Source organism: Ricinus communis, chromosome 3 (assembly GCF_019578655.1).
Source record: "Ricinus communis isolate WT05 ecotype wild-type chromosome 3, ASM1957865v1, whole genome shotgun sequence".
Lineage (NCBI taxonomy): Eukaryota > Viridiplantae > Streptophyta > Magnoliopsida > Malpighiales > Euphorbiaceae > Ricinus > Ricinus communis.
The window spans coordinates 3115382-3132894 of NC_063258.1; the positions used below are offsets into that span (position 1 = coordinate 3115382).

Genomic DNA, 17513 nt, shown 5'->3' on the forward strand with positions numbered 1-17513 from the left:
CTCTTTGTAATTAATGCCACTTTTCTGAGTAAAACCTTTGGCAACAAGTCTGGCTTCGTGTCTTTTGATATTGCCTTTCGAATCGCGTTTGGTTTTGAAAACCCATTTGCATCCAATCTTTTTACATCCTTCAGGCAACTCAACAAGGTTCCAGACTTGATCTTGATCCATAGATTTTATCTCTTCTTCCATGGCATTAATCAATTTAATTGAGTCATCACAATTCATGGCTTCTGAAAATAAACCTGGATCATTATTAATTCCTAAGTCCATTTTTTACTCTTGTAGATAAACTACATAGTCATCAGAAATAGCAGATCTCCTTTCTCTTTGAGACCTTCTTACTATTACTTCTTGTTGTTCATTTACTATGGTTTCATTATTGACATTTTCATCATGAAGCATTTGATAATTTATTTGTTGTTCTTGAATGTTATTGGGATAGTAATAACATTTGGAACAACAATTGTAGAAGTTTTAGGTATAGGAACTTCCACCCTAACTTCTTGAATACTAAAATCATGTATTCTTTCGCTCCCACTAATGTCACCATTTTCAATGAACCTTGCATTTCCAGATTCAACAATTCTTGTACTATGATTAGGACAATAAAATCTATACCTTTAGACTTTTCTGGATAACCAATAAAATAAACACTGGTTGTTTTTAAATATAATTTCTTTTCATGTGGATTATAAATTCTTACTTCTGCTGGGCAACCCTAAACATGTAAGTGCCTCAAACTAGGTTTCCTTCTTGTCTATAGTTCAAAGGTGTACTTGGAACTGCCTTACTAGGAACCTTGTTTAGCAAATACATAACAGTTCTTAATGCATACAACCACAATGACAAAGGTAAAGAAGAATGACTCATCATACTCCTAACCATTTCCATTAAAGTACGATTACACCTTTCTGCAACACCATTTTGCTATGGTGTTCCTGGCATTGTGTATTGAGACAAATACCATGTCTTTCAAGAAATTTGGCAAATGGACCTGGGCATATATATTTTCCATAATATTCACTACCTCTATCTGACCTTATGATTTTTACTTTTTTCTCTAATTGCCTCTCAACCTCTTTAATATAAATCTCAAGTAAATTGATTGATTGAGATTTATCATGCAATAGATAAATATGACCATAACGAGAAAAATCATCGATAAAGATAATAAAATATTTTTCTCCACCAAAAGTTGGAGCATCAAAAGGACCACAAATATCAGTGTGTATAATTTTAAGAAGTTGTGTGCTTCTTGTAGCTCCTTTCTTAGTGTGTTTTGTTTTTTTTTTCTTTAATACAATCAATACACACTTCAAGATCAGTAAAGTCCAAACTTGAAAATATTTCATTCCTTACTAATCTTTATATCCTTTCTTTGGATATATAACACAAATGTTTATGCCACAAGTAAACAGAACTTTCATTGACTAAACTACATTTAGTGCCAACATTATGATGCAAGGTCATTAATGTCTCAACAAAAGAATTATCAAGTTTAAGCTTGTAGAGACCATCACATAACAATCCAGAACTAATAATATTATTATTCTTAAATAAAGTTAAAGATCAGAACCAAACTTAAAATAAAATCCCGCTACATCAAGCTTCAATAAAGAAACTAAGTTGTGGGAAAATGTGGATACATAAAGAGTTTGAAATAAATCCAAATAATGTCCTATATCTAAAATTAAATGATAAGTGCCAATGCCTTCAATAGAAGCTTTCTTTCAATTCCCCATGAAGATAAAACTTTCATTTGGCCTTATGGTTTGGATCGTAAGGAATCCCTACATCGTATTAGAAAGATGGGTAGTGGAACCAGAATCAATCCACCAAGTATTATGCATAATTTCAATAAAATTTGATTCAGAACATACTAAAGCATAATAATTACCTTTTAACACTCCCATGCTCCTTCTTATAAGCAACCTTAGAAGATTCATTCAGGTTGTGTAAACCTTTCTTCTTGCTTTTTCCACCTTTCTTTTTGTAACTTTTTCCAGCTTCTTGATGACTTAAGAGATGAACTGAATGAGCTCTTTGATTCTTTAATCTTGTCTCCTCTTGAACAAGCATAATGGTCAATTTGTTTACATTCCATTTATCCTTTAAGGTGTTATAGTTCATTTAGAATGGACCATATTGTTCAGGAGGCAAGAAGTTCAATATGAATTGTACTAGAAAATACTCATGCATATTCATTCCTAAGGTTTTTAATTTTTCCGCTAAGGTAGTAATTTCAAGAACATGCTCATGCATGGCACGTGAACCATCATATTTCATGTTGGTCAAATTACTCATTAATGTGCTAGCAAGTGACTTATCAGCTGTTTGAGAACATCCCTCAATAATCATTTTAAATTCCTTAGCACTGTCAGTTTTAGGAATTGTACTCTTTAAGTTGTTTGCAACAGTCATTCGCATAAACATTAAGCTTAATATGTTCGGCCTTTCCCAAGCTTTATACAAAGCTTTTTCTTCATTGCTACTTTCATTAGTAATAGTAGTAGGTTTCTCAATTTGAAGTGCCAAATCAAGATCCAGAACACCTAAGTGAAATTGAGCTTGTTCGCACCAATCAGAAAAGTTTAAACCATTAAATAATGGAACAGATGAAGCATACAAATGAAGAGAAACAGGTACAGATACTGCAAATAAAAATAACATAGAATACTCATACATTAATGCTTTGATTCATAATATTTATTCCATAAATTCAAATATAAACATAAATATATCAAAGTTCTCCTTTGGGTGATAATAAGATATACTTATGTAAACAATTATAGGTACTTATATATGCATAACTAAATTTATTTTTTCTATCTTTGGATATGTGGAAAATAAAATTAGTATAACATACTAATCACCACGATTATGTTTATCAATTGTAAAATAATTAATCAACTTTTGGGTTGATCCCTAAATATCTTATAATGATAAATTTCAATTTACCTATAAATACACAAAAATAGTAATGTCATTTAAACATAAAATTTATGAGTAATTGAAAATTATAATCTATAATTTAAAATTTATTTACTTTAAAAATTTGGTCCTTTGATGACAAGCAAACCGTTCTTAAAATAAATTTCAAAATTTATAACAATATATTTAAATAATATATTACTTTCATTAAATATTTAACTTAATTTCAATTAAGCATTAACTACTGATATATATATATGTACCAAGAATTAAGGATAAATCTGGATTAAAAGTTTTTTATTAGGATGAAACTATAAATTATTTCAGACTTAATTGGAAGAAAAATAACTTTACTTGCAATTTGATAGTTAACAAAACTTTATAGTCACAATGGACCTTGATAAAAGACACAGATTTTGTTGCAGTAGTGTGTGTGTCACCAAATGTACACAAAATTAGTCCAAAAATTAACATCAATAAATCTTAAACTTAATCCAAACCATGCAATATTAATCAATTTAATTTATATGCAAAAAACAAGGATTAATTCTTGCATGCATCTACAACAATAATAAATTCAACAAAATTATGGAAAACCATGATTTCTTAAACCATGCTCTGATACCACATACAAACAAATAATAGCCCATTGACCTAGAACTTCATGTTTTTCACCATTAAATAGAAGGAAGAAAACATACCTTGATCCATGTTTAATAGAGTGTGATTTCTCTCCCTTTTCCCCTTATCTTATTGATGGATACTGTAATCTTTAGTTTTTGTATTTGTTATAATTATTGATGATATGGGTAGAGAGAGGACCAACTCTTATTTATAGACTAATGGTGGCTTTCCATCAAAGCACCAATGGTTACAACCTTTCATGTTATAACCTTTACCAATAATCATAATTATTCAATTCACAACCTTTCATTAACTAATAGAATTTAATCATTAATATCTTATTATAATTATATGAGTCATTAATTTCTTAAACTACTTTGTTCTTCCATCTGGTCAAGAAGTCAGAGAAGGATTCATTAGGCTTTTGCTTTATTGATTCCAAATCCCTTATAGAGACTTCTAAGTGAGCACTATAGTCGTATTACTTCACAAAAGCATCACAAAGTCTTTTCCAATCAGACTTGAGGGGCCTTTCTAACCCATGGTACCAGCTTATAGCTAGCCCTCTTAATGATGGTACAGACAACTTAATAATTTGGGTTTTAGCCAAACGAGTTGTACCCATATGATAGTAGCATATTGCCTTAAGTGCACCTTTGGATCTCCAGTCCCATTGAATTATTGCATTTTCAAGCATGTGAAATTTAGGAGGCAACTTGTCTTCTCTAATCATTATTAGTTCATTAAAATCAAAGTTTGAGTCTAAATCTTGATCTTTCAGCATATCTTGCATCTTATCAAGCCTTTTAGTTACACCATGCACAATCTCATATTCCATAATGGCTTTTGAAATAAGAGCATACACTTTTTAGCTTGTACTAGCATGTAGTCATCTATATTCTAGAGATACTCATCATGTGCTTTTTTATCATGAGTAGTAGCAGTTTGTTTCTCAAAAATCTTAGCAAAGCTTGCTCACAATCCTCAAGTCAGCCATGATTGCAGTCTTGATAGCATCAATGTCTTACTCATGAACCATCTTTGAGAGTAGTGGACTTCTTAGGCTCTTATATAGTATTGCCTCAATTGCTGCTGAAATCGGTTCTCTTAACACCCTTCTTATCTTATCCAAATTAAGGATGATAATCTAAAATGACTTCAAGAAAAGGAGTTAGTGTGGTGCATGATATTCATGGTATGCATGATACAGGTGTGATGGACAAGGACAAGGAAAAGGTTAGCAGACACAAAATATTTTACAAGTTGCTACCCAAGCATCCTCCCAACCTTATTACTCTTGCACAAGTTTATGGTTAGTTTTTCTTTCTGAGGATTTTGGGTCTAAGCTTTCTATTTACAGGGGATAGTAAGCCCAACGTGCATGCCATAAGCTCTCAAAAAAGATGAAAGCATATAAAGTGATATTTTCCAATATAAGAATAAAGCCTCCATATTTTGGGCTTAAGGCTTGATTCCATGTGTTATTGTGCTAAGGCTTTCCAATATATGAGCTTAAAACACTTATAGAGGAAAATATCTCATATAGCAAGCAAGATTAGTTCCTAAGGGAGACTACTACTGTCATTACCATGACCTGAGTCTTGGGTAAGGATGAAAGGTACCCACAAGTAAAAAGTGATATTTCTTGGCTCATCTCCCCACTCAAGGGTCCATGCGATGAAGAAAATTCACTCATTACTTGTGAGTGATGGTTAGCTAGTGTCGCAATTCCAAGGTTCAAGTGGAACCAAAGAACCACTAACTAGCACCATCGGGGCTATTGGGATCAGTAAGTAACCATATAAATAATACAAGAACCACCTATTAAATAATAAAATTAAAGGCAGAGATACATTGGAATCAGCTTCTCTTATCCCTAGTGGAGTTGCCACTATGGGCAATGGTTCCGGGTGCACACCCAAGTGTCTCTAGCGACTACGACACTACAATGCTTTTCAACCTAATTAGGAACATACTAACTAATCACAAAGACTAGCGTGAAGATGGGAGTCGCCACCCGGTTAATTCACTGAGACACGTTTACTAAATGAGTCGTGTATATATTCCACAAGGAAGTTTCACCACATCTAGAGATGGATCCAAAAGCTAACTTCCTTATTTGTGTATCTTACTCTTTAATTTTATTATTTAATGGGTTATTCCTATAAATGTGACGGTTTTATTTATACAAACATCCATTATAACATGTGAGGTCCACTTAGCTCTAGCCCATTTTAAGCCCAATTCCCCAATCAAAAAATTAACCTAATTATCTATGCAGTTATGTATAAAGGCCACCTAGTCTGGCATAAAATATGCTTTAAGTACCAAGTTCTTAACCTAAATCGGTTACATCTTACATGCCAAGACCTCATTTAGTAATCCTATTCTAAGTGAGTTGATTAATTAATAAAACATGGCAAAGCCTACTAGGTCTAATTATATTTTAATTTAAGCCCAAACTTACCAATATGTTAAACTAATGGACTACAAATTGCATGCCAAAGTCCAAGTTTTAGGGCCTAACTCTAGATATCCAATTTTAATTAACAATCATATAACAGTTATTTGTCATTACCAAAATAGAGAAGAAAAATAAGACAAAATAAAGATAACAGTAAATCTAACTATTACAACCCATCCTACAATTAATAAACTTAAGAAAAATGACTAATCTAGGTCAAAGTTAGCAAAATCGGTAGAAGGGCACAAAAATATGGAATTAGGGCAATTTGGGACGACAACCGATTGATAATATCATAGAGCATATTTGGCTTAGTGCACAGCCCATTGTTGACATCACAGAGCCAATCAGCTCATCGCAAAGTTGAATCGGCTCTAGGGCTTGATTATGGTCGATTTTACATTTTTCTCGATCCTCCCTTACCTAGAAGCCAATTTAACATGCACAAGAGATAAAAGCATGATCAAAACTTGAAAAAATAATGCCAAGAACTTAAAAATAAGTTAAATTAAGCCAAAAAATATAAAATAATAAAAACTCTAGAAAGCAAAAGCTCACAGAAGGTAAATAAAACTTCACTTGGTAGATTTTAGATTTTAATCATGCAGCCTAAAAACTTGATGCAATCACATAATTATTAAAAGAAAAGCCATAAACCTAACATGCTACTCTAAATATTCCAATTATCAAATCCAAAATCTAATACATTCACATTATCATATTCAAAACCCACGATGTTCATATATCAGATTTAAAATCCTATATACATAAACATCACAGAAACATATAAAACTATTAAAAACTCTAATCTAATAATGTGAATCATACAAACTAACTAAAGAAAGCCATTCCTAATCATGTTTCTAAAACATAAAATAGAAAAACTAGTTTTGTGAAATAGGGATGCTGATGATATTGGATTAGGGAATCCTCAAGTTGTCACTATTGAATGTTGATCTTCAAGAGAGATGATGAGGTGGTGAAATTGAAGATTAGGTGGATCCAATGCTGCTTAGGTTTGGGAATCTTTTGTCATTCAAAATTACAAAGTTTTCAAATCTTAGTTCTTACATAGTGACTTTTCCTTTTGTTTCCTAAAACTCACTCTGCTTTCTGAACGTCTGTCAATTCACCTACGTTGCTAGTAATATATGCTTAATGAATGGAGCTAACCCTAAACCTAGGCTGTCATATTCTATTTACAGTAACAGGGTTAGAAAACCCTAGAGGAGCATATAAAAACTTAATTATTTAAATTAAAAAATGAATCAGTTATCTTTTTTCTTTATCATATTAATATCCAATAAAATCTTTAAAATTTAAATAATTATTACTAAATATATTTAAAAATCTTAATATTTATCATAAATATCTTCTAAAAACTTCATTTTTACCAATTTTAGCATTTTAGTTCAAAAATATGCTCAAAACGATATTGAATCTCAAAAATTAACCAATCGGCATTGCATAGAGCCAATCGACTTGGCTCTATCCTAAGCCAATCAGCTTTTTGTACAACTAATTCGGTTGTACACAGAGCCGCTTGGCTTTAAGGGTAAAAAGATCTAAAAGTTTTAGATTTAGTCTCTGAATTTGTAAAAGACTATCGTTTTACCCCTCAAACTTAATTTTTTCCACTAATTGGGTCAAAATTGATTCTAGGAAAAGTAATTTTTGTTCAATTATAATTCACCCGTCTTCAATCTCTTGAGACTCGAGAAAGGTAGTAAAGTTCATTATAGGATTTTCCGTAATTCCCTCGATATCTGGATCTGAAAAATGGGTACTCATACATCGTACTAAGATTAGAAGCTATTAGAACATTGCTAGCCTATGCTTGTCACAAGAACTTTAAAATATTTCAAATGGACGTCAAAAGTACATTTTAAATGGTTTATAGAGGAAGAAGTGTATGTTGAGCAACCTCCTAGTTTTGAGCATCATGAATCTCCAAATCATGTTTTCAAATTAACAAAAGCCTTGTTAAAACAAGCTTCTAGAGTTTGGTATGAAAGGCTTAGCACATTTTAGTCTAAAATTATTTTACAAAAGGGAAGGTTAACACTACATTATTTGTAAAAACTCATGGTCATGATACTTTGATTGTTCAAATATATGTTGATGCTACTAACGAATCTTTGTGTGAGGAATTTTTTAAGTGTGTGAATAGGGAATTTGAGATGAGCCTGATGGGGGAACTCAAATTCTTTCTAAGATTGCAAATCAAGCAATGCATGAATGTCATCTTCCTTAATTAATCCAAATACATAAGAGAACTTGTCAAAAAGTTTGGAACTGAGGGATGTAAGATTACCAAGACACCAATTAGCACATCAATTAAATTGGACAAAGATGAAAAGGGTAAGCCAAATAATGAGAAGTATAGATGTACGATCAGATCTCTAATATATCTTATGGCTTATAGACCCAATATTATGTATAGTATTTGTTTGTGTGCATATTTTTAATCTAGTCCTAGAGAGTTACATTTGCATGCGATTAGAAGAATCCTAAAATATTAAATGGCACTATACATTTAAGGCTTTGGTATACTAAAGATACATCATTTAACATAGTAGGCTTCTCCACTGATGACTATACGGGTAATTTCTTAGATAGAATGAGCACTTCTTGAACTTGTCAATTCTTAGGAGAATGTTTAGTTTCTTGGTTTAGTAAGAAGTAAGTCTTTGTTGCCTTATCCACTGCCGAAGTGAAATATGTGGCGGCTACTTATTATCGACAACTCAAGGATTATGGTCAAGTGCTTAATCTTATCCCTATCAAGTGTGATAATATTAGTGCAATAAATTTATCTAAGAACCCCATTTTACACTATAGGAGTAAGCACATAGATATTAGGCATCACTTTTTAAGAGATCATATGCAAAATGATGATATGGTGTTAGAGTTTACTGACACTCACAACCAACTTGCAGATATTTTTACCAAACCCCTTAATGAGCAAAGGTAAAACTTCATTAAAAGGGAATTTGGTATGCTTTATGGTAATTTCCTTGAATGAGTGTGTTTTTTGTTTGACTATATACTTATGAATATATATTGTTTGGTGCAAAGCTTTTATTGAATGGTATTGAACATGAATCAAATTGATGCATTTAATGTTATTTGATCCATTCATGCATCAAAGGGATTACATGTAACAAGGGGCAAACAAATAGATATTTTTCAAAGGTTTTCTCAAGTTTTCAAAAATCACAATCGGAATGACTAGGCACGATCATGAAAATAAGCAAGAATTGAAGCTTTGCTTCTGCCAAGATTTTGCTAATTTTTATGATCACAACTCTAGCATTTGTAGTCATATACTAGTCATTTTGATTGAAATTCAAATTTTGCGGTTGCATCTTGTGTATTACAATCGCGAAAAGCTCAATTTCTATAAAAAAAAGGACCATTACTTTTGGACATTTCATAAGGAGTTGTACCTTTTTATTGCATTTTTACCATTTTCCAACTGATTCTTAGGTATACATACTCCTCCTATACATTCTTACAGGCATTTTAACTCATAATTCTCTCTTTCTCTCTCAAAACCCAAAACTCTCTTCTAAAGGCATTCTTTCAAAATTCTCATTTTATTATCTCATTCCTCACTCATCTCTCCCTCAAGGGCTCTAAAGAAAACCTCCAACTAAGTTAGCAAGGGTAAAGCAAAAGTCCAAGAACAAGAAACTCTTGCCTCTATTCTTGATAAACTAACAAAGATGAAAGGGATAACTCACGAGGTAAGAAACAAGTACAAGACTCTTACTAAGACTAAATTTAAGGCTTCAAAGGTGCCACTAAATGTTCATTTCAGGAAGCTTAAAGTTTATAAAGATGTTTTTAAACATCTTAACAACATCCAAATGAATAGACTTGTCTATCCTAACTGGATGGTTACAAAGAACTCACCTTAGAGTTTTTGAGTTCTTTGGAAGTAAGCAAGAGGCATGGAGGAGATCTAGGATACTTTTGAATCTCTTTCAATCTCTTTGGGCAAAGGTACTCCCTCACAAGAAATGATTTTGGCAACATTTTCAACTTTCAAGATCATATGATCACAGCCTTAGGAGATTTGCAAGTAAGTTTGATCACCTTTTGGAAAACTATCTCTATTGAAACCAAACTTTTTAAAAATTCCAATGCCAAACACATCAAATCTCTTCTCCGTTGGACCCTCCAAAGGCTCATCACCCTTACCATGGAAATGAAAAAATAACACAAAAGAATTTATGCATCCTCTATTGCATGATCCATAATAGACCCATCCAATTATCTTATTTTCTCATTAATCATTTTGTCCATCTTGTTAAATCCTCTCGTGAATGCATGCTTGTTTCATCCTATGTGTCCATGATTACCAATTACTTCAAACTTCTCACTCCCTCCAACCTAGCCTACTTGAAACATCTGCTACCCATGAGAACAAATTACATCACCTTTCAATACTTTCTTCATTCCAAGGTGATAAAAAAGAAAGGTGATGACTCACATGAGGTTATCTTGGGTGCTAGTGCTATCTCCACTATGGAGCAAGCAAAGGAGACAAAAAGGGTAATGCTAAACATTAAAGAAGGGGAAGAAGAGGAGCAAGAGGTTAAAGAGACCCCTAGTGAGGAAGAGAGGGCGGAGCAAGAGACTGGGGTTCCATAAGGGAAAATCGCACTGATGGATAAAATAATGATCTTCATGACCAAGTAAGCCAAAAGAATTGAAAAATTTTATAGGTTCTCAAGCATGTTTATAAAGACCTAATTGAAATCCAAAAGCATCATGGAATTCTACCTTCCTATCCAAATTCTTGGAGGTTATCGGATGATAAGAGTAATGAGGAAGAGGAAGAAAATGTAAATGAATCTAATGGATCTCAAGACATCTAGAGCCTCTCCTCTCTTCATTCATATCATTCATTTGCATTCATTGTATCTTATGTTTTTAGTTTTTACTTTCTTATTTTCGATATCCAGTATTATTGTTGTGTAAACCTATAATTACTTAATGAAATTAATCTTTGTTTTTACTCTATTACTTATTTTTTATCGTCTTTATTTTTTTGATATTGACAAAAAGGAAGAAACTATATTGAGTACAAAGGGAAAGAAACGCACACATTCATATATTAAGGGGGAGTAAGAAATTTTTAAACTTTTTAGCCTAAGTACACTTATGTAAATATTTTATCCCCTATACTCAATTTGTTTGTCAAAAATAAAAATAGGGAGATTGTTAGCCTAGATGCTCTATCACAAGGCTAAAGTCTCTAATTTTGATCTTGACACACAAATTGAGGTCTTGATATAATGTTTCTTTAAGTATTGTTCCTGTAGCTTGAATCAAAGTCTAAGAATCCAAATCTGCTCAAAAATTACGATCGCACCCTCTATGGCATTGATGTAGATGATTCTATGCATGTTTATTGACTGTTTATCAGCCATTTATTCATGTATTTGAGTCATATTTATTCTTGTTTGATTGCACTGTGGTATGTTTATGAATTTTTCAGGTTTTCAGACTCCTCGATAGAGATTGATTGATTTACGGGCAGAAACCAAGCTATTTGGATGATTTACGCGTATTAGATGCTTATCGGAGTCGACTTCTTGTTGGCGTGCAGTTTTGAGGCTTTTGCACGACCTCCCTTGGAAAATTTCAGAAATTTTGCATTTTATGGAGGTTGGTGCCCGTTGCACGGGCCGTGCATATTTGCACGGACCATTGCACAGGCCGTGCATATTTGCATGGCCTCTAGCACGGGCCGTGCATATATGCACGGGTCGTTGCACGGCCTGTGGCACGGGCCATGGCACGGCTAAGGCAGTTCTGTCTATAAATAAGCGCATGCAAAACAAGACGGGGTTCCGCTTCTAATTTCTGAACTTCTCTATGCGCGCGACCCCTCACTTCTGTACCTCTGTTCTTGACATTTTAGGAGACCAACGTCAGTTCAAAAGATTGATTTGGAGGATTCAAGCAAAGATTGAAGTTTCTAGATGATTGATCAAGACATCTGAGATCCATACTTGAGGCTGGTTTCAGAATTGGCACTTGCAACATTCCCACTCTGATTCGATAGAAGAGCGGTTATATGTTTCATTTTCTTTTTTGTTATTTATTTCCTTTTGTATTTGTTTCTTTCATTATGAGTAGCTAGGAGTGCCGAACCCATTGGGGTTCACCTTTGTTGATGGATTGTGTTTAATTATTGGATTTTTGTCTGCCATTTTTATAATCTTCTTACTGTTTAGTAATAAAATTTGATTCAATTAATTTAAGACGTTAAATTAATTGTCTATTGGGTTGTTTCTTGACATTGAGAAATGCTTTTTACAATTGGAAATTAAATAGTAAGAACTAGTAGTTAAGACTTAGAGATAAGGTTAATTCACTCGCCGGATTAAGAATTAACAACTCTTAATAGTCCTAGATCACGCTTAACGCTTAGCTGTAATAATCTGATAGGAAGAGATTCCATTAGGTTAGTGCAGGTTTAGGAACTTGGTGAGCTCGAGAGAGGAGCCTTGTTCAATTTAGGATTTAGGCACGGGTAGCAAGATTGGCAGTTTATAAAATCAACCTTAGAATTCCATCACTTAGGTCCCCTTTGGGTTTGCTTCTTTGTTACGGTTGTCTTTCGATTATCAGTTGCTGTTGTTCCTTTATTTGCATTCATAAGCATTAGTTAATTAATTTAGACTTCTCACACTTTATTTTAGATTAAATAACATAACAAACAGTAGTAACTTTAGGTTTACCCGATCTCCAGGGATACGACCTTGATACTCACTAGTGCTAGACCACATCGATAGGTTCACTGCCTTAAGTGTAGGTTGCATAAGTAGCCCATCAAGTTTCTGGCGCCGTTGCTGGGGACTCAATAACGGTGAACTATAGTGAATTATATTTGTGTTAATTTAGTCATTATTTTTTTCTTTTATTTATTTTATTATTTTTGATTGATTGGTGGTTGTTTGGTTGTCGATTTTAGGTAGTATATGACTAGAAGCTCTAACCCTGATCCCATAGCACCCTTATCTGACCCGGAGCGCTCTCTCAGATTATTGAGACGACATTTGCAAGCAGTTGAGGAGGAGGACGGAGTTACAGTTCAGGTTCAAGGAACTGACGCGATGGAGAACCTCAACCCCCAAGCCGATGAGGATCAGAGGACGATGTACGAGTTTACTCGACCATCTTTGGATGGGATGAAAACTAGTATAGTCAGACCTGCTGTAGCGGCCAACAATTTTGAAATAAAAGCCAACGTGATCCAGATGATCCAGCAGACTGTGCAGTTTAGAGGATTGCCCAGCGAGGATCCCAATGCACATATCTCTAATTTTTTGGAGATTTGTGACACATTCAAGATAAATGGAACAACAACCGATGATGCCATTCGGCTGAGATTGTTTCCATTTTCCTTTAGGGACAGAGCTAAGAGATGGTTGCAATCCTTTCCACAGCAAATGATTACTACCTGTAGAGCATTGGCTAAAAAATTTTTATATAAGTATTTTCCTCCCGCTAAAATTGCTAAACTCAGAAATGACATATCTTCTTTTGTGAAGTTTGATGATGAAAGCATGTACGATGCATGGGAGAGGTTTAAAGATCTTTTGAGATGCTTCCCACATCACGGATTGCCAGTGTGGATGCAGGTTCAAACCTTCTACAGCAGGTTGAACCTTGCAACGAGGCAGATGGTGGATGCTGCAGCAGGTGGGGCGCTAAATAGTAAGATGCCCGAGCAGGCTCAGAACTTGATAAATGAAATGGCCATGAACAACTATCAGTGGCAATCCTCTAGGAGCTGACCAGGAAGACAGGGAGTGGTCAACCAAGTGGACTCTACAGCAGCCTTGGCAGCTCAGGTGGAGCTTCTAGCCAAGAAGATTGACCAACTCCAGATGTCGGTTTATGCAAATGACGTTGGTACGTGAGTTTGTTGGCGCATTCTGATTACAAACTGTACTATGGGAGGTATGTTTGCTTCATCCTCTACTACTTTTCCATCTAATTCTACTATGTCTTCTGATGTTGAGCAGGTTGACTATATGGGGAATTCCCCAAGGTAGCAGAACGATCCTTATAGCAATACATACAACCCTGGGTGGCGCAATCATCCCAACTTCAGTTGGAGGAACAATAACGCTCAGGGTCCACCTGGTTTTCAGAGACTTCATCAACAGCCGCAGCAATAGTTAGCTTGGCCTGCACAAGCTCCTCCTCTACCAGAAAAGAAGTCAAATTTAGAGGAGCTTATGATGAAGTTTGTGACGTCTATGAAGATGAGGTTCCAGCAAACTGATAGTGCACTTAGGAACCAACAGGCCTCAATTCAGAACTTGGAGACCCAGATTGGCCAAATCTCTAAGATGTTGTCTGAGAGGCAGCAAGGAGCGCTCTCGAGCACCACTGAGTCTAACCCAAGGGAGCACGTGAACGCCGTCACTTTGCATTCAGGTAAGTTAGTTTCAGCTCCTTCTAAGCCTGTTTTTTATGACGCCACTATTGATGTGCAGGTTAAGACGAGCAGTAAGGTTAGGGAACCTGAGGGACAAAAGGTGAAATCAATTCCAGTCAGGGAATATCAACCTAAGATTCCTTATCCTACTAGAGCTAAACAAGTAGAGGCGAAAGAGCAGTTCAGTAAGTTTTTAGATATTTTTAGACAACTGCATATTAACTTGCCTTTTTATTGATGCATTGGAGCAGATGCCGAAGTATGCTAAGTTCTTAAAGGACATACTTAGCAGGAAAAGGAAGTTGGAGGAGGTCGCTTATATTCAGCTTAACAAGGAATGCTCAGCGGTGTTTCAGAGCAAGTTGCGAGAGAAACATCACGATCCAGGGAGTTTCACTATTCCCTGCACTTTAGGTAATTTGTTTGTTGATGATGCATTAGCTGAGTTGGGGGCTAGCATAAATGTCATGCCCACTAGTTTGTTTAATAAGCTAGGTTTGGGGGAGGCAAAATCCACTAGGATGTGCATTCAATTAGCTGACCGTTCTGTTAAGCTTCGTAGGGGAATTATGGAAAATGTGCTAGTTAAGGTAGACAAGTTCATATTTCCTGTGGACTTTGTGGTTTTGGATATGGATAATGAGCATGGTGTACCATTAATTTTGGGGAGACCTTTCCTTGCCACAGCTAGAGCTAAAATAGACATATTTGAGGGGAAGTTAGAACTTAATGTAAGGGATGACTGTGTCACTTTTAGTTTACCCTCATTTGATAGTTCTTCCACCGACCATGCTCATGCCATTTGTAGTATTGATGGAATTGATCCTGCATGTAATACACAACCACAAGATGTACAAATGGATGATGCTATACATGTTTCTTCCCCTGTTAGTATGTGTTATTCATATAAAAAAAACAACTTGTATCGATATGAGACTTTATGCTATAATAGACCCGAGAAGGGTAGTTGCAAGTTTGTTTTTGACAGGTCACTTAGCCGGAACTCGAAGTGGATGAATGGACATCCCAAATTCGTACAGAGAGCACCTCATTGGTCATCTACCGCACACATTGGACCTTCTCATTGCGCTTATATGCCTCGAGCCCCAACTTACATTGCGCCTACATTATCAATTTGCCCGCGATGCAGGAATGCTGCTGCAGAGTCCAGCTAGGCGACTCGAACAAAAAGAAGCGCCTTCGGGAGGCATTCCCGAATCTATTTTTGCTTTTTGAATTTTTGGACATTTCTTTTTATTTTATGTAGTTATTTATTTTTTTAATTAGATATTTCAGTATGTTTTTAGTGTGTTTGATTTTGAGGAGATGTTATCTTATTGAACCTTTTACTAGATGTTACTTAGGATGTGTTTATTTTTGAGTTTTGCAGGAGTTAGCCTACTTGATGCTCGTACGTAATTTTGAGGATTAACATATTTTGAAGTGTTAAAGTACACATCATGGGCAGTATCTAGTAGACTTTCTAGTTTTTATCTCTTTCTGTTGTCTTGGTTTTCTCTTAGTTTTCCAATTTCTTTTATGGACTCCCATAATCAGCTTCATTTTACGTATTTTATTCCTTTTAGTTTGGAGTGCCTACCTTGTTCACACTGAGGACAGTGTTTTTCACAAGTGTGGGGTAGGTACCGTAGATTTGTGCAGGTACCAATTTTGTCTTTGCTATTTTTATCTTGTTTAATTTCCCTTATTGATTGAGTTTGTTCATTATTACTGTCCTTATCTTGAGTTTTGTTTTAATCGAGTAGTTAATGATTTTCTTTCTTTTGAATGGACCCTTATTGCTTGTATCGAATCTTTGTGGTAAGAAGGCAATGAACGAATCTCTTAGTTTCAATCAAGCCAGGTAAAACTAGTGTTTTTCCTTAATCCTTTCATTTCACTTTATCTTGGATATAGAACACTGTTAATTTTGATGCGTATTAGATTGTTTGACTGTTTAAACTTTGGTTTGAGAATTCATGCAATTTTATCCCACTTAATGGTGAGGCTTTATGCTCCATTCTGTTTTTTATTAGTGAGCATTTTGCAGAATTTTTGTTTCTAGAACTTGCTTTGTGATGACTTTTAAGATTACATGAATTTTTGATAGTCATGAGATGATTTGGGCACTTAGGTATTACACAATTTGGCCAAAAGCCTAACCCAGTTTTTCCCTTAGTGAACCCATTTTGAGCCTTAGCCTTTTTCTTTCATTATAAATTACATCTGACACTCATTTTACCACTTTTATTCATTCCACCATTCTTTCTACCATTATTGCTGGAAATAATGTATGTTTATGCTGCATTTCATTTTGGATCAATTTGCATATATTCATTAAGTTACTAGATTTTTCATAGATGCTCCCTTCGATCCAAATGATACATATTATTTTACTACTTTCATTGAGCATTGTATTACTTCATCCTGCATTTTTGTTGTTGCAGGAGTAAAAAAATATTTAGAATAAGGGTTTAGTTCGAGCATCATCTTATTATTAGAACAACTTAGTGTTTAATTTTGGTTCAGTGTTTGATCCTTGGCTATATTCTTGTATTACCTGCAAAATTTTCCAGCAACTTTCAGCTTACTTTCCATATTCTCCGTACCCTACCATTAACCCTATTACAACCTGGCTCAAGACCCTTTGATCATGTTTATTGACTATTTCACAGTAGTGGAGATCAGATCTATAAGCAAGCCTATGGTAAGCACATTTTTTATGTACTTTTGCGCTGAGAGCTTGGCAATATTCTTCTCACCTATATACACTTGTGTGTTTCGAGTGACATCTTGTAAGGCATGGTTCTCAAATTCTCAGTTTAGATAGTTTATCATTTTAATTTTAGCAGCTTTATTAACTTTGTTCTTTGTCTCAAGGATTTAGTGATTTGGGGGTTTTAAGGAAATTCGTCACGGAGTTTCGAGACTTGTTTTGAGTTAACCTTCTGCAATGTATTTGATTAAGTCATTTGGTTTCTGTTTGAGGAAAGAGTTGTTGAATGCTTGAGGACAAGCAAACTC

At 34.6% G+C, this 17513-nt stretch overlaps 1 protein-coding gene and 1 non-coding gene across 2 annotated transcripts; both read right to left on the bottom strand.

Annotated features, from left to right (window-relative positions):
• Positions 1–2133: 2133 nt before the first annotated feature.
• On the bottom strand, positions 2134–3645 carry LOC107261190. The gene is made up of 2 exons (XM_015718657.2): positions 3636–3645; positions 2134–2654 (listed from the first exon to the last, which is right to left on the bottom strand). Exons 1-2 carry the CDS (start codon positions 3643–3645, stop codon positions 2134–2136), a joined length of 531 nt encoding a protein of 176 aa, XP_015574143.2.
• Positions 3646–13560: 9915 nt separating this feature from the next.
• LOC112534734 lies at positions 13561–13667 on the bottom strand. The gene has a single exon (XR_003078999.1). It is a non-coding gene; the product is annotated as a small nucleolar RNA R71 (small nucleolar RNA).
• Between the last annotated feature and the right edge of the window lie 3846 nt (positions 13668–17513).